At 42.8% G+C, this 18,562-nt stretch overlaps 1 protein-coding gene across 1 annotated transcript in view; it reads left to right on the top strand.

Annotated features, from left to right (window-relative positions):
• GCN1 (GCN1 activator of EIF2AK4) overlaps positions 1-18,562 on the top strand; it is a gene marked incomplete in the record, with an annotated part of 2,100,248 nt that overhangs the window by 1,117,948 nt on the left and 963,738 nt on the right. Inside the window, 1 exon segment of the mRNA XM_044068902.1 lies at positions 12,075-12,269. Within this exon segment, the coding sequence (XP_043924837.1) occupies positions 12,075-12,269 (195 nt within the window).

Below are 18,562 nucleotides of genomic sequence, written 5' to 3'. Positions count from 1 at the left end.
CCCCATCAGACTTGGAGGTCCCTAGGGCTCAATACTAGGTCCCCTTCTTTTCTCCATCTTTATAAATGAACTTAGCACAGTCATTCCAGAGGCTACCTGCATTCAGTATGCAGATGACTCAACCTTGATCTGCTCTGCCACCACCCCAGCAAATCTTACCACAATAACCCAAAGCACCTTCCACAAGGTTGAAAAATGGCTGTTAAACCAACGTCTAATGCTAAATCTCAACAAAACGAAGTTACTTCTCTTCACTCCAACGTATAGGACCACCTCTCCCACTGTTCAACATAACAGCTAATAATGGTACCATCATCTCCCCAGCAACCCAAACTAAACTGTTGGGTGTCACGATCGACAACAACCTCAGGTTTGATGTTCACATCAATCAAACTATAAAAACTATCAGTAAAAAAATTGGTAGTCTGTATAGGATCAAATCATTCCTCACCCCACAGGCTAGAATTGCAAGCACCCTCTCCCATCTTCTATCTACCCTTTTTTATGCCTCCCCTCTCTTCTCCCACCTGAGCAAAACCGATCTTAATAAATTGTCATCATGTTACAACCACATTGCCAGATTTGCAACTGGCACACCCTACCGTACCCACCACTGCCAGAACTTAAATCTCCTGGGCTGGCTGGAACTGCCCCACCTCCTACAGCTCAACCAGCTCATAGTTGCCCATAAAATGCTCCACTATACGGAAATTACTCCAGCCCGAAGTAACATAATCTGCCCCTACAGCAACAATCGAACACTCTGCTCATCCACTAAACTCCTAGTACTTACAATCAAATCCAACCATGCTGCAGGTGACTCCCTCTTCGCCAACTCTGTCGGTAAAAACTGGAACTCACTACCAGCTGACCTTACCCTAGAGTCTTCACCAAGGATATTCAAATACAAACTTAAAAGCCACTTCATATCACACTGGATATGTCCCTATACCAACCCTGACTAGTACCCCACACATCTCTCCACCTCGCTTTTAATAAATATCCTTACCCGTCCATCCCTCTTCATCTAACCAGGGATAATCTTCATGAAAGCTAATAAATGTATTGATTGCGTAAATTATCTTAAACCCAAAGTAATATGTTATCAATACCAATTACTTGAATTGAAATGTAAGCCTCAGGCCTCATGGATGGTTGTATTACTATGTCTGCAATATACTTGTATGTCTGTAACCTCAATTATTGGACTATGTATTTTTGTAGTGCCTATAACCTAAGTGCAATGTTCCTAGTATTTGTAATATGTATATGTAACTTGGAGCTTTTCTCCCCGGGACTCCGCTGAAAATGGACATGTATCCAGTCGGACCATCCCGTTTAACAAATGTAAAATAAAATAAACATCCTCAATTCAGTCAGAGTATCAGAAATATCAGCACCACCTGACAGAATAAAGGATAGTCCCTTAGTCAAAACATTACGTTCTAAGCACTCTAACATCATTTGGAAATGTTCCAAACTAGTTCATATCTGTTGTTCATACATGTTGTTATGAGAGAATGTGTTGGAGATCATTATTACTGTGCAAGGAAGGGTTTTGACTGTAGTGCATTGGCAAAGCATATCAACAGTGAAGGGGCTGAACATAGTTTTTATTTAAGGTTCTTGAGGTTATGCAGGAAGATGTTAGGATGGGTGATGTGATCAATGAAATGGAGCGACTTGAACTTCGCTGGATTTTTAAACTTAGTGCACATAGGGGTCATGAACTTAATGATTCCATCTCCTTAAAACTGGTGCTCAAAGCAAGAAAACCTAGGAGGTGAACCGTGTTTCAGTTTGCCTCATGATTTTAGTTTCAAAGTGATTGGTTAATTGAGTAATTGCTTTGGGTGCTTGAGATATTGAAATACTCCTTGTGCTTTTTGATGTTATGGTCTGATAAAGCAATGTTACAATTCCAAAAGTGCTTACTTTTTATTAAAGTTTTGCTCCGCTTTTAATACTTGGACAGTTTCAGCTGCATTTCTGCACGGATTTTTGTTCTTTCTTTTTCTGGTGCAAGTTATTCCATGCAGTTCATTACCGGAGGTTTTGTCACTATTGGATTTATTTGGTTTGTGCCTGGTTCTTTAAACCCCGGTGAGCATGCCGAAGGTATTTTCATCTATGCCTGACTGTGAGCTGCTGACTGCCTTGGTACAACAAAAGAACGAACACTTGGTTAGCTTCATGTGTTTCCAGAAGAATCCACCACTTGCAGATGATGCACAACTGGGTAAAATTGATGGTCTACCCGATGTAGGTGAGATTCTGAAATTTTGTGATTTGATCAGGAGTTTAGAGAATGACTTGTTTCGTTTCAAAAGACTTCAGTGACAGAGATTTCATTTGGAGGCTTGTAATGGTCTGAGAGTCATCCCGAGAGGTCTTAGGGTCCTTAATATGCCTAGCTTTAGCGACTCTTATCCTGACCTCCTGGTGAGATGGCGGCAGATTAACTTAGAAACAAGTTTTGCATATATAAAATGACTGAGAATTTTTTCCCCGGTTGAGTGTGAATTAAATGAAAGAATACGGAAACAGCATAGTAAATTATGTGGCATGGTTGGCAGAGGTATGTCCGAATTGCATGTCAATGAACTTATTGATCGGGTTTCTACATAGGAGAGGAAATTACTACAGCAAAAGAAAAAGAATATCTCCCGAGATATGAATGACTAAGAATAACCACATTTTTACGTGGCCGAGGGAGAATGTCCGGGAACACGCCCCAGGAGCAGTAACGGAAGTAAGGCAGCATACATTTTAGTGAGAGAGGATATCTCCCCTCTGCCGACTAGTACTTTGGTTTACTTTACACCTAATGCGCCTGGATTATCTTTAGAAAATGCCTCTGTATTGCCTATGAAAGTAACGGAGGCTGAACAAGTTGTTAGAAGGATGACACTGCAGCAAAGTAAAGAACAGGTTTTTCCAGCTTTACCCTTGCCGTTCTGCAGCAGCAGGTTAAAATCTATGGAACGGGAGTTCAATCGCAGTGGCCAGAAGAGAAAACAACCACCACAGGAGCCAAATGTAAGAACTTTAAAAAAGATGTGGACAGCAACAGATATGAACTAGTTTGGAACATTTCCAACCGATGTTTAAGTGATTTAGAACATAATGATTTGAATTAGGGACTATCCTTTATTCCATCAGGTGGTGCTGATATTTCTGACACTTTGATTGAATTGAGGATGTTTATTTGGAATATTTCTTTAAATTGCTGTTTGGTTATGTTGAATTTAATAATGCTGTTGAATTATATAAAAAGCCTAGTGTTTTTGTACCAAAGAGCCAGCCTGTGTTGGGCATATTTTTACGAACTTGTGAAGATGATCTTTACAAGCTGTTCAGTGAAGGGAAGAAACGGAAGGGCTTTGTGAGTTCAAGTAAATATTTTCGCACTCAGTCCTCATATTCCGATATGGCTTCAGTAAGCCATCTGACTACCGATCTTCCAAAAAAACATAAGGATAAAGACAGATTCAGACCACACAAGTCCAAAACTGCCGACAACACTTCCGTTAAGCTAGTCATTAGTTCTCCGGTCCTCCGTGAGGTGCTTTCGCAGCCCCGATGCCCACTTCTGTGGATTCGCAGGCTGCCACCGAGACCCGTTCGGAGTTCGGTATGCCGCAAGACTCTTCTTCGACTAAGTATCCTGTGGCTGTCTCTACATTGGATGGGTCCGGAGCCGCACCGACTTCCGAGGAAGTTCTTCACACTGACGATACTTGACACAAACAGACAACTTCTTTTGCGTCTTCAGTTCTTTCTAAAACTACCGGGTTTCTAAGGCCCAGGCGAGCTATGCCTAAAAAAACGACCCAAGCTCGGGCACCTGCTTCCATGCCTCAATCTCAAATGCTTAAAATGGCAGAAGACCTTATTTTTATTAGGGGAAACCAGTTCACCCCTTCCAAAAGGAAGAGACTTGTCCCCAGTAGTTTTATCTGAACAGGAGTCCGATGACTTTGAGGTTTCTGAATATGAAGACATGCAATCCCTCTCTGCTTATGAGGATTCTGATGCAGAGGAATCCATTCCTTCTGCTTCTCCTCCCGAGGATTTTTCATTTGGTAAAACCCTACATACTTTAAGGAAGCATTTCCAATGGGAATGTCAGGACTATCCTTAGTCAAAAAAGAGACTCAGGGAATTCTTATATTTACCACAGCACAGACCTTTAGCCATTCCTCCTGTCCTGGATGTTGTGGATGATGTTTTTCTGGAATCCAGTTTGACTCCTGACACCCTTCCTCCTGCTCCCAGGAAACCTGACTGGTACTACAGAGTCCCTGACTCACAAATTCCTTTTCAAAAATCCTACTGCTGCCCCAGAGGTCATCTCCCAAGGACCTAAAGGAATTAAAGCAACCTCAGCTAAGAATCCCATCCCCTCAGACAGGGATTCCCAAGCTTTAGACAGATTGGGTAAAAAAGTATACACCTCTGCAACTCTTGCTGTTAGAGCACTAAAATGTCAGTTAAACATGCTGAAATAGCAGCAGCATACCATGGAACTTCTCAAACAAAAAATATCTTCCTTTCCTGTTTGTGCAGAAAATAAAGAATTACAAGAGTTTGTGCATTCTGCAAGCTAAGTTACTAAGCACACCTTGCAATGTGGCTTTGACACCCTAGAAGCATCTTGCAGGGCAGCAGTCACTGGTTCTGTCCTTAGAAGGCATGCTTGGCTTAAGGAACAGACCTTGCCAGACCATGTCAAATGAAAATTATTGGACGCACCATTGAACAGAGACAGTTTGTTTGGCACCAAGGCAGAAGAGGTCTTAAAAAAGATGGAAGAAAAAGCTAAATCTATGCAGACAGTTGGACTTTTTACAGGTCCAGCCTCCGAGGTTCAGTAGGCATTGCCCATCCAAGCACTGGTCCTTTCCAGCCCCCTGCAGGCCATCTCAGCCAAGACCCAGGGAAAGCAGACCCCCCCCCCTCCCAGACAGCAGTCCCAGGGAATGCAGAAATCTAAGCAATGGAGTTCCTCCTCTTCAAAAACAGGGAGTATTAAGCCACTCCCTTATGGTAAGAACTCACAATGACTTTACACCTCCACCCCTTACCTCTGCCCACCTGCTTTTGCCCCCTAGGAGGAAAACTCTCCTTTCATGCAAACACCTGGGCCTGTATTACTGATGACCTATGGGTCCTCAACATAGTGACCCAGGGATACAGATTTTATTTCCACACACTGCCCAACCCCAAAAGGGCTCCCAGATCTTCCTCCAAACCAGTGGGCAAAGGCCAGAAAGCAAGTCCATTCCTTGCTCTCCATGAGGGCAATACAGCATGTTCCTGCAGACCAGATAGGCCAAGGTTTCTATTCCAGACTCTTCCTGGTACTCAGAAAAGAGGGCACCTGGTGCCCAATCCTCGATCTATACATTCTAAGCACCTTTCTGGTGATACCAAAATTCAAAATGCTCACCCTCCAGCAGCTTCTTCCTATGTTATCCAAAGATGCTTGGTTAGCCACCCTAGACATAAAAGAGGCCTATCTACACATCCCAATCAGGGAATCTTGCAGGAAATATCTACGTTTCAGGGCAGGATCTATGCACTTTCAGTTCTCTGCACTACCCCTTTGGCTGATCCACTGCTCCCAGAGTTTTCACAAAATGCCTGGCTTCAGCCATTGTTTTTTGCAGACAAAGAAATATTCAAATTTACCTCTACTTAGATGATTGTCTGATCCAGGCAAACAGTCAGGAAAAGCTGTTACAGCACCTGACCTTTGTAAAGGACCTACTGACCTCCCTGGGGTATACTATCAACGAAAAGAAATCAAAACTAGTCCTCACACAAAAAATTGTACTCCTGGGAGCAAGCCTGGACACACCATCCCAGATGGCATTCCTTGCTCCAGAAAAACAAGCCTACCTGACAGGCTACTTCTCTCAACTAGCCACCAGAACCCAGTTATCCTCAAAGAAAATCCTGCAAGCTGTAGGGTTCATGGCCTCCTGCATTCTACTCATTCCATATGCCAGACTGCATATGAGGGAACTACAATGATACCTAAAAAGCCTTTGGCGTACTCTCAAGACCTGGAAAATATCATACCTATGATACCCTGTCTAAGGAAATATTTTCTTTGGTGGGCAGCAGCATACAACCACAACAAGGGACTTCCTTTCTCACAACCCCACGCCGCCCAGACCCTCACCACAGACGCATCAGACTATGCCTGGGGTGCACACCTGGACGGCAGGTGCATTCAGGGCCATTGGAGCCCAAATCAATTACATCTGCACATCAACCAAAAAGAGATGATAGCTGTTTAGCACGCCCTGACAGCTTTCAGACCCCTACTCTCCCCGGGGCCTCTAGTGATCAAAACAGACAACACCACAGTGATGTGGTATATCAACAAGCAGGGGGGGGACTCACTCTTATCCTCTCTGCAGGCTCTCCATGACCCTTTGGCACATGGCCTCAGCCATGCAAATACACCTGCTAGCACAATTCCTGCCAGGCTCCCTAAACTCTCTGGCAGACAAGCAGACGCCTGCTAGACCCACAAGAGTGGCAGCTAGATCACAGAACCTTCATCCTTGTAACCCAGAAATGGGGCACCCCGAAGGTGGACCTCTTTGCCTCCCACTCCAATCTTCAGTTCAGCAAATTCTGCACCAGGGAACCCCACAGCAAGCCCTGGAAAGTGGATACTCTAGCCTTCCAATGGGTAAACCTCTCGATCTATACATTTCCCCCTGTACCACTCATTTCAAGGGTGCTTCCCAAAATAAGGGAGGAAAAACTAAGGGCAATCTTGATTGCCCCAGACTGGCCATGTCAGCATTGGTACCCACTGCTGCGCAGCCTGTCACCCCTGCCACCATGGCACCTACCTCAGATCCAAACACTCGTGACCCAGAAGAATGGAGAATTCATGCGTCCACAATTGCAGACCCTGAACCTGGCAGCCTGGCTTATTCCCTGACCTCTCCTAAAGCTGCCAACCTAAGCAAATAAGTCCTGGATGTTATACGTGAGGCTAGACACCCCAGCACTAGAAAATCCTATGCTGACAAGTGGAAAAGGTTTTGCACCTGGATCCAGGCTAAGGGAGCCGAAACAGCACAGCCCTCCGTACCTCTCATCCTGGATTACCTAGCAGACCCTACTACACAGGGGTTTATCCTTCTCTTCTGTTAAAATTCATGCCTCTGCCATCTCTGCTCATTATAGCACAGAGCCACCTCCCTTCTCACACCCTCTCATCAAAACCGTTCCTAAGAGGGGCTAACAACTTACGGCCACCCAGAAGAGCTCCTACCCCAGCTTGGGACCTTACCTTTGTGTTGGAAAAGCTCACCCTACCCCCCTTTGAGCCTGCAGCTTCAGCCATGTTAAAATTCCTCTCTTGGAAAACAGCCTTGCTTCTGGCCATCACTTCAGCTAGAAGGGTTTCAGAGCTACAAGCACTCATGGCTGTAGAGCCCTTCATCATTTTTCATGCTGACAGGGTCTCCCTCAGGACTCGACCCATCCTTCATGCCTAAAGTGGTGTCCAGTTTGGCTCTCAACCAATCCATTCATTTGCCCACCTTTTTCCCTAACCCACAAAACAAGAGGGAAAGGATTCTGCACTTTCTAGATGTACATAGACAGCTCAGATTCTATCTGGATAGGACTAAATCTTTTAGAAAAACTGACCAATTGCTAGTCAGCTTCACAGCAGGGCCAGAGGGCAAGGCCGTATCCAAACAAACAATCTCCAGATAGATAGCACACTGCATCCATTTCTGCAACAAACAGCACAGGAAACCGCCCCCCAAAGGGGGTCAGGACGCATTCCACCAGGGCAACCTCCATCTCTGCAGCTTTTCTCAGAGGAGTCCTCACCAGGGACATCCTGAAGGCTGCAACATGGACTTCTGTTCATACCTTCACCAGGCATTACCACCTTCCTATCTTCTCCAAATCTAGGCTAGGCTTTGCCACTGCAGTCTTGCAGGGCATCCTAGCCAGCCCCCAGTCTTCTTGACTGCCTCCACCCTTTTCTTCAGCTTGGGGAATCAACCCAAGTGTGATGACTGCAACAGTGAAACACGAACATAGTACAGTTGTGTACACTTAGCATAAATGTAGATGTTTGAGTGTATTCACTGTTGCAGTCCTGGTTTCCCACCCTCCATCCCCCTTCTCTCTCTCTTCCTCTCCCCTTCCAGGGAATTTTCAGTATTTAATTTCTACTGGTGGTGTTCTTCCACCATAACCTAGCTCCCTGTTTGGGGGCTCCTGACAGTTAGGGCAAGAAAAACTGATGTAATGGTGTCAGCTGCCTGTTTTTATACCACTGACGACCTGACATCAGTCCTGGAGCAACAGCAACCAATAGAGAAATACTAAGCCTCTGGTATTTGCGACGACTGAGGGCTACCCCTGGCAGGATAACCCAAGTGTGATGACTGCAGCAGTGAGTACACTCAAACATCTACATTTATGGTAAGTATACACAACTGTACTTTATCGTCTGTCATATGTACACAGGAGTAGCATGCATCCTAGAGATGTGTTCTCAAATGTAGTGAAGGGACAAGCCTTGCGGACCTCGTGACTCTTTGGATTCTCAGGAGTTTTAGAAGAGTCTTAAGCAGGTGAAATTAGATTTTGTGAATAGGGGTTATGGAGAATTTGAAGTTGATGGGACGTGTTATTCAGTTAAGAGTAGGACTACTAAGACTAGATCCTATTTCTCTTCTCCATGTGCTGAATAGCGAAATAAGCTCAGGCGCAACAATGGTTTAGCCATGAATTTGACTTATAGTAGTGATAACTTTAGAGTGAAGAATGTCATTAGGCAAAATTGGCGTATTCTACAGATCGATGAGATGGTTGCAGGGATTGTAGGGTCCAGACCTAAGTTCTGTTATAAGAACAAGAAAACGCTAAAACAAAGATTATGCTATCCTAAGGATGGCAATCTAGGGATTAGGGAGGGTATGGTAGGTGCTAAATGTTGTAATGGTTGTTCTTTTTGTGACTACCTAGATGAATCACTGATCTTTAAACATATAATGGGAAGATTTTTCATGTGAGGGCAACAACAGATTGCAATACTAAAAATGTAGTATATCTTGCCCATTGTAAGATATGTTGTGCATTCTACATGGGCAAGAAAGGTGGCTGAGAGAATGTGTTGGAGATCATTATTACTGTGCAAGGAAGGGTTTTGACTGTAGTGCATTGGCTAAGCATATCAACAGTGAAGGGGCTGAATATAGTTTTTTAAGGTTCTTGAGGTTATGCAGGAAGATGTTAGGATGGGTGATGTGATCAATGAAATGGAGCGACTTGAACTTCGCTGGATTTTTAAACTTAGTGCACATAGGGGTCATGAACTTAATGATTCCATCTCCTTAAAACTGGTGCTCAAAGCAAGAAAACCTAGGAGGTGAACTGTTTCAGTTTGCCTCATGATTTTAGTTTCAAAGTGATTGGTTAATTGAATAATTGCTTTGGGTGCTTGAGTTATTTAAGTACTCCTTGTGCTTTTTGATGTTATGGTCTGATGAAGCAATATTACAATTACGAAAACACTTAAAAGTTTTGCTCTGCTTTTAATACTGTGACTGTATTAGCTGTTTCTCTGTATGGATTTTTGTTCTTTGTTTTTCTGGTGCTAGTTAAAAAAAAAATTTTTTTTTTTCCTCATTTGTCCTTCCATAGTAGATATTTCAGCTTATCTCATAAGGCTTATTCCAATCCAGTTCATTGACTCCTGTGAAGGTAAAATATCACTTTATATACCATAGGATGGCACTCTGGTAAATTGAATTTTGGGGATCCATGTAGTAAGAAAGTTGTCCTGTTGCCACCTTCCATGTTCTGTGGTACTCCATGTATTCTTAGGTTATTCTTCCTTTCTCTGTTTTCTCTAGGTAACCAAGTGTTTTGTTTCAGAAACAATTCAGTTTGAGATTCTTTCTCCGAGTCTTCCTTCAGTTATTTAAGGCTTCAAGTGCACTAATTTTAACACTGTTGTTTTTCCATATCTCTTTGAATGGGTTTGTCAGAATATCAAGTTTTCGATAACTCAGACTTCATATGGTTGAGACGATATGTTCAACTTTCCAAAACTCAAAACAACAAACATCTACATTTTTGTGGGGGCAAACTTCTCTGCACCCCCTGCAAATTATATATGTGCCAACTCCAAGATTGCAGTACATTGAGGAAAAGGGCAAATTCCACTATCCCCACTGGTACCGCAATCTGCATACAAATGCTTTAAGTTTTTGGAAAAGTCAAAAGTATGGTCTCGACTATATGAAGTTCAGTTTTCCTGGAATTTGATCATCTGATATAAATTCCTTAGAACACTTGTTTGTTACAATCCTGTTCAGTGTTATCCATTTTAGTGTCTGGTTTGTCTGTTTTCAGGGAGATTTCTTGTATGTTTAAAGTTCTTTCATCATGGTATTTTCCTATGAGACAAATTTGGAGAGACTCATTTTGAAACAGTGTGGTTGATTAGCCGAACTGAAAGGAAAAAATTATCTGTGCCTTCCTGACAGATAATTGCAGGTGTACCTTCTAGAAAATGCTCAGTTCTTTCTTAGGCTAATCTGCAAGCATCCATGACAGGAAAGAGCTGTTCTGACACCTCTGTGGTACATGTTGACCTCCATTCTTACGTCCCCTTAACAAGGCTGCACCCGAGGTAGTTACATTAAGTATCTATTACCAGCATCTTTACTTTGTGTCCTGCTCATCCACAGAGAATTTACATACATTTTGCTCAGGTCAGGGCCCAACCCAAAGATATATTTCTGTTGCCCAAGGTGGTCTGCACCTTAACTTTGTATACCTCTGAGCATTTTTGAAGTCTGTACACACAGATGACTCAAGGTTTAGGACACCTGAAACAAGAGGGACTAGTCCTGGCACATTAACAGGAAGATGCTAGCTATTTTTTTATGTCCTTCAGACCAGTCTCGAAGCTTGGAGCCCTCTGATCACAGCAAGTGCCATGTCTGTGCAGTGCTTCATCAAACAGGAAGACGTGCATTTTCATCCTTTTGCAGGCTTGCCATGATGGCCTTTTGTCTGGCATCAGACCAAAATGCCCTTCACGTCTGCTAATTGCCTGTCAGCACAGAATGCTGTGGCGTATCACCTGAGCAGATTTACACCCATTCCCCATGTGTTAGTCGAATCCAGAAGACTTTCTAAGCACACCTTTCTTTGAGATATCCCATCTGAGATCCTAAGAATTAAATATGCTAGAAAGCCTAACACAAGCTTTGACACAACACTAGTGTAGAGCTTGTATGCATTCAATCTCTAGATCTATGGCCTGATCAATTACAACTTTGCAACTCTTACATACGAGATGAATGGTAGTACAGTAGTGGTTTTTAAGATGCGCATGTTATAGTTGCGTAAGCGATGGTCACCATAATTGTAAATGTCCATGTAGGATCACCTTTGCATTCATTGCTCCATCGCTCCATGCCTAACACAATCTTTGATGCAGCACTAGTTTTGGTGGAAAATCCTTTCCTTTTCTGTGATGCACCCTGTCCTTTTGGATCTTGCATTTGTTCTTTAGGGCAGTATAAACTTTCAGGCTGACTTGGTGAGCTCTGTTAGTAAGTGTACTCGAATATCACCATTTTAGTAACCCCCCCCCATAAAATTAGACAGAACTGGTGATAACTTGGACACCTCTCCCTTTTATGCAGTATTTTTTGCTGCTGTCCACAATTTGGAAGATGCTTGAAAGCTCTTAGTCAGCATTTAAGGACAGAGATCTGCATGCCTTGTAAGTAGTACATCATGATTAATACTGCAGCAGTGATCTTGATCGAACATCTGTGGTTACGGGGTGAGTATGTTTATACAAGTATATGTTATGGCATCGTAGAACAATATTTACTGTATCTGTGATGCTTTTTCCTATATAAAGCAAAATCAAAGCAGATGAAAAAAAGGGGGTGGGGCTGCTGCTTATGTTTCATGTTGTAATGCTTCCTGACTGGTGTTTGTTGAAATTGGTGCGTTTGTAATGGTTTAAAGTTCTGTTTTCCTTTTTTTGGTAGGATAATGTTAACACATTGCTACCTGTGTTTGAGGAGTTTTTGAGAAATGCTCCCAACGATGCCAGTTATGATGCAGTCCGTCAGAGTGTAGTCATTCTCATGGGCTCTCTTGCAAAACACTTGGACAAAGATGATCCCAAAGTGAAGCCAATTGTGGCCAAGCTGATCACAGCTCTTTCCACACCTTCTCAGCAGGTAAGTTAAACCAGAAAAGCAGAACTCTTGGTGAACACACAAATATTTAAGTATTTTGCAGCAGGAGAGAGTAGAATGTGTAGACACAGTTGCGCATATTGTCGTACATGTCTAGATACAGTTGCACATATTGTCGTACATGTCTAGATACAGTTGCACATATTGTCGTACATGTCGAGATATAGTTGCACATATTGTCCATGTCTAGATACAGTTGTACATATAGTCGTACATGTCTAGATACAGTTGCACATATTGTTATTCATGTCTAGATGCAGTTGTACATATAGTCGTACATGTCTAGATACAGTTGCACATATTGTCGTACATGTCTAGACAGTTGCACATATTGTCGTACATGTCGAAGTACAGTTGCACATATTGTCGTTCATGTCTAGATACAGTTGTACATATAGTCGTACATGTCTAGATACAGTTGTACATAGTCATTCATGTCTAGATACCTTGTACATATAGTCGTACATGTCTAGACACAGTTGCACATGTTGTCGTACATGTCGAGATACAGTTGCACATGTTGTCGTACATGTCGAGATATAGTTGTACATATTGTTATTCATGTCTAGATACAGTTGCACATATTGTCGTACATGTCTAGATACAGTTGCACATATTGTCGTACATGTCTAGATACAGTTGCACATATTGTCGTACATGTCTAGACACAGTTGCACATATTGCCGTACATGTCTAGACACAGTTGCACATATTGTGGTTTATGTCCCTTGTTTAAGGTGGTTTTCTCTCAGTACATTCTTTACTTTGTGATGAGTATGTAACTGTTCATGCTTCTACAACAGGTATGACCATATCTGTAACAGGTATAAACAGTTAATAAGTAATAATCATTTGTAACTAAGGTAACATATTGAAAAGATGATACATATTAGTTGATTACCTGACTGCAGTGCCATGGCAATCCAGTTATCCATTTCTTAAAAATCTCTTGCCTGTCTTTGAAACGTTTCCTGTTTCTCCCTTTGAAATCATTGTCTTCCTTTCCTTTTCAGGAAATGAGTAAAACTAGTTTTATTTTATTGTGGTTGTACTAATTTGTACACACGTAATAGTACTGACTTGACTTTTTGTTTGGGTGGGTGGATGGGTGTTACATAAGTTGTTGTACTGTGGTTTCGGTTGGTTGCTCAGGTTTGTAAGTTGTGAATCTCTTACAGTGGGTTGGACTTCCTCTTGTTTCCAGTTTAGTGCATTATTTGTCATTTTGAATTTGTTAGTGGTCCACAGTACAGAGGCAGAGGTTTTGGAGAATCTGTAAACAGCTGTATGTATAGATAGCTCTAATTGCCTTGGTGGTGACATGTCTGAGGTGTTGGCCAAGGCATCCAGTAACCCACACATTATGTAGTGGAGGATTTGTACCTGGTTTATGTAACGTGGCACCTCATCAGGCATCTTGAGAGCGAAAGCTGTCACTGTCTGATAAATTTGTTTGGAATATCACAGCTCATCTCTGTCAGTTGTCCTCTCACATGCAGTGTCTGCTACATGAGAGCAGAGTGGTAATTTGATAAGTAATGCTTCTGGACTGTATCAAGGCCGCTGACACTGCAAGATACAAACACTGAAGCTGTAGGAGAACCATTGCAATTTCTGAGTAATGGACCATGAAAGTTGCAGCAAGGCCTGTGGACTTTGCTGCTAGAAAGTTATTCGAGCAGTAGTAAGTCCGTGCGACTTTGCTAGAGAATGCAGTTAATTTTGTTTTGCAGACTCATTGTCTTGTCAGATTCATGTGTTTATAGTTAAGTACTTGTCAGTCTGTTGACTGTTACACACCCAGCCAGGAACCAGACAGGGATCAAAGTGAGAATCAATCTCTGCACCTTGTGTGTGTGAGGTAAACACCTTAACCATTATGCCATCCCTTAACCCCCATGTCCATATGATTAGGAGTCATACATCAACAGGCTACTGATGAAAGATTTGTTGCATGGAGGCTGAAGACACACATCCTCATAAGTGGGGCTGCACTCTGTTTATTATATACTTCTGAAGTCACCAGATCTTGAAGAAAGTCATAAACCCTTTCATCAATCATCCTAATGCATCAGCCTCAGCGGAGTCATTTGTGAGGCAGGTTTTCATGAACCTGATGAATACCTCTTTAAAACTGTAGTGAGACAGTTGATTCTGTGACCGTAGTAATGTTCACAGCCATAAGAAGGCTGGTGACATCACTGCAGTGGACATTTAAGATGTGTAGTGAGGCCGTTAACATTGCTGCTGAAATAACCAGAGTACATACGATCGAATGAGTCATTGTTAGGATGTGTGTACTGGGGTTTATAGGCTGTGTTATGCCTGAAAGTTATAGACATTAGTAGGTATATCTTATACTGTTGTTTAAACAGAGTTTGTTTGTGTCTTCATGTCAAAATGTCATCAAATGAAACCTGTTCATCTCTGAAGACTCTAAAGCAGTCATTTCTTATGTCTTTATTTATTTTACTTGCTGCCTTTCTGAAGCAGTGTCTGTTACAGCAGTTTTCACTATTTATTTATTTATATTTATTGTCATTTGTTAACTGGCTTGGTCCAACTGAGCCAAAGGCCCATTTTCAGTGGAGATCCGAGGAGAAAAGCTCAAATTACAATTACAGACATGCCAAAAAAAAAAAAACCCACTAATTAATACAAAGACTAAAAATTACGATAGTAATATTGACAAGAAACATTTACATAAAATGAAATAAACAGAGACAAAATATTTATAAATTTCACAAAATCCAGTACAAGGTTTTTGGAGGGTCTGCTTCTCATTTTCAGCACAGAGAAAGATGCACTGCCACCAGTAGCTTAGATGGATGAAGCCCTGACCATGTCCTTAGCAGCCAGACTTTTAGTGGCAAGGTCATGGATGAAGGGTGAGCCCATCCTGTGTCAGAGAGAGTGGTCCCAGCTAAATCACACTGCTGCTGTAGTACCACCATCTTGACCAGAGAAAGAAGGCATGGTCAATACGCAAGGAATCAATACAAGCAGGACCACCCAAGTTGGTAAAAATAGCTCTTGGTGTATGTATAAGGTTTGTTCCTGAGATGAAGGGTGAATGGCCTTGACCTGTTAAGGGAGGGTACCAATGGTTGGCATTGTCAGTGGCAAAGAGGAAGAGGAAAGAAAGAGAGGGAGTTACATTCCTGGTTACTCAGATCTGGCATGTCATTTAATCTTTTGCTTCTTCTTTGGTGAGGGGTGTTCTAATGTAACCGTGTTGAAGTTTGAGTTCATGTCTTTTTCAGTATTTTGACATGTAACCATGCTATCAATGGATACACAGCATTGCTGTTGTACATGGTACATCTTTATGTGGGGCCTGCTTATACTAGTCTTGCAGTCCCCCCAGCCAGTGGCCTTTGTCAGGTGAATGTTCTGTATTTGATGTAAATCATCTTAAGTTGGCTAAGAAAGCAGAAGTTAAGTGCTGCAGACAAGTTGAAGATGTCTGTTAATTTACTGCTGTAAGAACATCCCTCCACTTAGGAGCTCTCCATTCAGTGACACTTGTTCAGTAGTCCTCTGTGGAAGGATACCTTTCTGTCAGCACACCAAGCCTTTAAGGAGAGGAGGAAAGGAAGTTCCATTCCCTCGTCCCTTTGTTTACTGCCATGTGTTTGCATTGATGGTCAGTGTCTGACCAGTATTTGTTTGCTGCTGCTTATGTTGTGATAAAGATTTTTTACATTATGCACTCACGGCAACTTCCTTTCTGATGACATTACAAGGAGGAAGTGGCAGTTATATTGGGACACTAGTAACCGTATTTATTAGTACCAAGAATTGTTATTCCATGATACAGTTGTCTCAGAGGATGCCCTTCTGTTCAGTTACTGCAGTATTCATAACTTGAGATCTACCCACCAGAAGGCGACCCAATGTCAGCCAGTATACAGCAGTCTTATACTACTCAAGGGTATGCGGTGCATCATACGTAGTCTGCAGTCGGATTTAGGCCATAAAAGCAACGTATGCACATACCATCCTCTGAACTTTTCTGCCTCCAGTCAGAACGCCATTCCGACCATCTGTCTGGTCATTTCAGTGATTGTGACTTAAGTTTTGTTTTTCAGATAAGTGCCCCATTGGGAACATTTTCTGTTTAGTACTGTTTTGGTTATATCATCCAAGAAGGACAAGTGCCAGTCTGGAAGACACATTCTCCATAAGGACCGTCCTCTACAGTATTAGAGCCTAGCCATGACCATACGTCCTGTAGTATTTGCCAGGCCTTCATACCCAGGACCCTCAGAAGCAGGCTCACTTTTGTTGCTATCTATTTAGAGAACCAATGGCTTAAGTTGTTAGATAAGGGTATGGAAGGTACCTCTTGGTCCGATGCCGAGCCGATGAAGCACAAGGCCAAGAAACCTAGGCCTGCAGCTTCCACTGCACCTTCACCATCAGACGCATCTCTCGAGTTGTTAACCCAGAGTCACGTCCGACTTCAGGCACTGATTCACAGGCAGAGTCCAGTTCTGAGGCCGCCTTGTCTTTGGTGGTATAACAGACATCCATTCAGGATGTCGTAGGAGAAGTTAGGCTCTATTATGGAGGGCACTAGGATGGTACCACAAACTCTAGTGAGAGAAAAAATTGAGTCGGACACTACTGAATGCAAGCTTTTATCCGGTCCTCTGACATTGCATAAAATTGTTTCTCCTGCCAAGAAGAAAAACAGGCATTTGTCCCCTGCTAAAGAGGCCCAAACAGATTGGCACACTTTTTCACAAAGCTTGTTTCAGGCTTTCATGACACCTTCTTTTTTGCCTGCTCCTACTCCTGCTCCCCTTCCTTCTCAGAATAGGGTTAAGGACAATGATTCCTCTGATGATTTTTCCTGTGATGAAGAGGAATATTTGGATTATTCAACAGAGATTCCCTCTCCTCAGGAATATGTTTCCCCTGAGGAGAGGAGTCAGTTGTTGCCGATTCCCTTGTTGAAGAGATTTTATTTAGTGAAACTCTTCTGAAAATGGGAGAACACTTTAAGTAGGACACCTCCCAAATTTCTGATGTCCAAAAAAGATAGTATCAACTTTTACAAGTTGAAGTCCCTGGCCCCTCTGCAGTTCCACCAGTGCATCCTACATTTATGGATGCCTTTCACAATGCTTCCCAAACCCCAAATTCCCAGGCCCAGACTCCCAAGAAGCCAGACGACTTCTACAAGGTCCTTGAAGATGGCCAATTTCTCGTCAGATGTCCTGCTGCAGACCCAGCAGTCATTTCTGTAGGTACAGGTAAACCATCTAGGATGCTTCCTTCTACCACCCTTCTCCCGTCAGACAAAGAAAGTAGAACCCTGGAGAGACTGGGGAAAAAGGCCTGCACTTCAGCCACATTGGCTTTCAGGGCCCTCAGTTATCAGGCACACATGACCCAAGTGCTCCTTAGAGCTTTTGTCTCAGTCATCAAGCACCATTTCAGATCTTCCAGATTCTGAAGGAAAAACCTTGCCCTGTCTGTATTGGGAGCTTCCTCCCAAGTGGCAAGACACTCCATTAAATGCAGCTGGGATGCTGCAGAGACTTGTGCCTGGGCAGTTGCTACTGGTTCAGTTCTCAGATGATTTTCCTGGCTTAGGTTACTGCCCCTCCAGGGTGACTTTAGATCTAAATTAATAGATGCACCATTAGATAATTCAGCCTTATTTGATCCAGCAGCAGAATCTCTCTCTCTAAATCCCTACAGGAAAAAGTAAGGAACTCAAGAAGTTGAAACATTTCTTGGTTTTTCCTGTGCCAAGGTTCGTAGCAATTTCCAATCTAAACCCGTCTTTGTCCACAGCTGCACTCAGCATTCCTCCAGTAAAACTTTCAGAGGAGGCAAGAGACAACAGAAGCCTGGGGGTTTTCGGGCATCCTCACAACAAAGGCGGTCCTTTCCTGACAAAGCAGGGAGTCTGACTACCCTGCAGGTGTCTCTTTTCCCTCTTTCCCTTTGCCTTTCAAACGCTCACAGGATCTGGAAAAGCATCACCCAAGACACCTGGGTTCTTTCTGTAATCGAAAAAGAATACTTTGTGGTTTGGCACTCTACCCCCACCCTCGTTTGGACATCCTTCAACCCCCCAAGAGCAGCTGGCCCATTTCCCAAAACTCCTGTGGGAGCTTTGGCAACAGGGCTGTATTCAAAGGGTTCCTGAAACCGCAAGGGGGAAAGGCTTTTATTCAAGAATTTTCTTAGTGCCCAGGAAGGATGGCCTCTGGATTCCAATCCTGGATTTATCTCATCTCTACACTTTCTTAAAGTTC

This window comes from Protopterus annectens, chromosome 4.part0 (genome assembly GCF_019279795.1).
Source record: "Protopterus annectens isolate FY-2018-M chromosome 4.part0, PAN1.0, whole genome shotgun sequence".
In the NCBI taxonomy this organism is placed as follows: Eukaryota; Metazoa; Chordata; order Ceratodontiformes; family Protopteridae; genus Protopterus; species Protopterus annectens.
The sequence above is the reverse complement of the archived record's forward strand: the minus strand, read 5'-3'. Positions and strand labels throughout refer to the sequence as shown.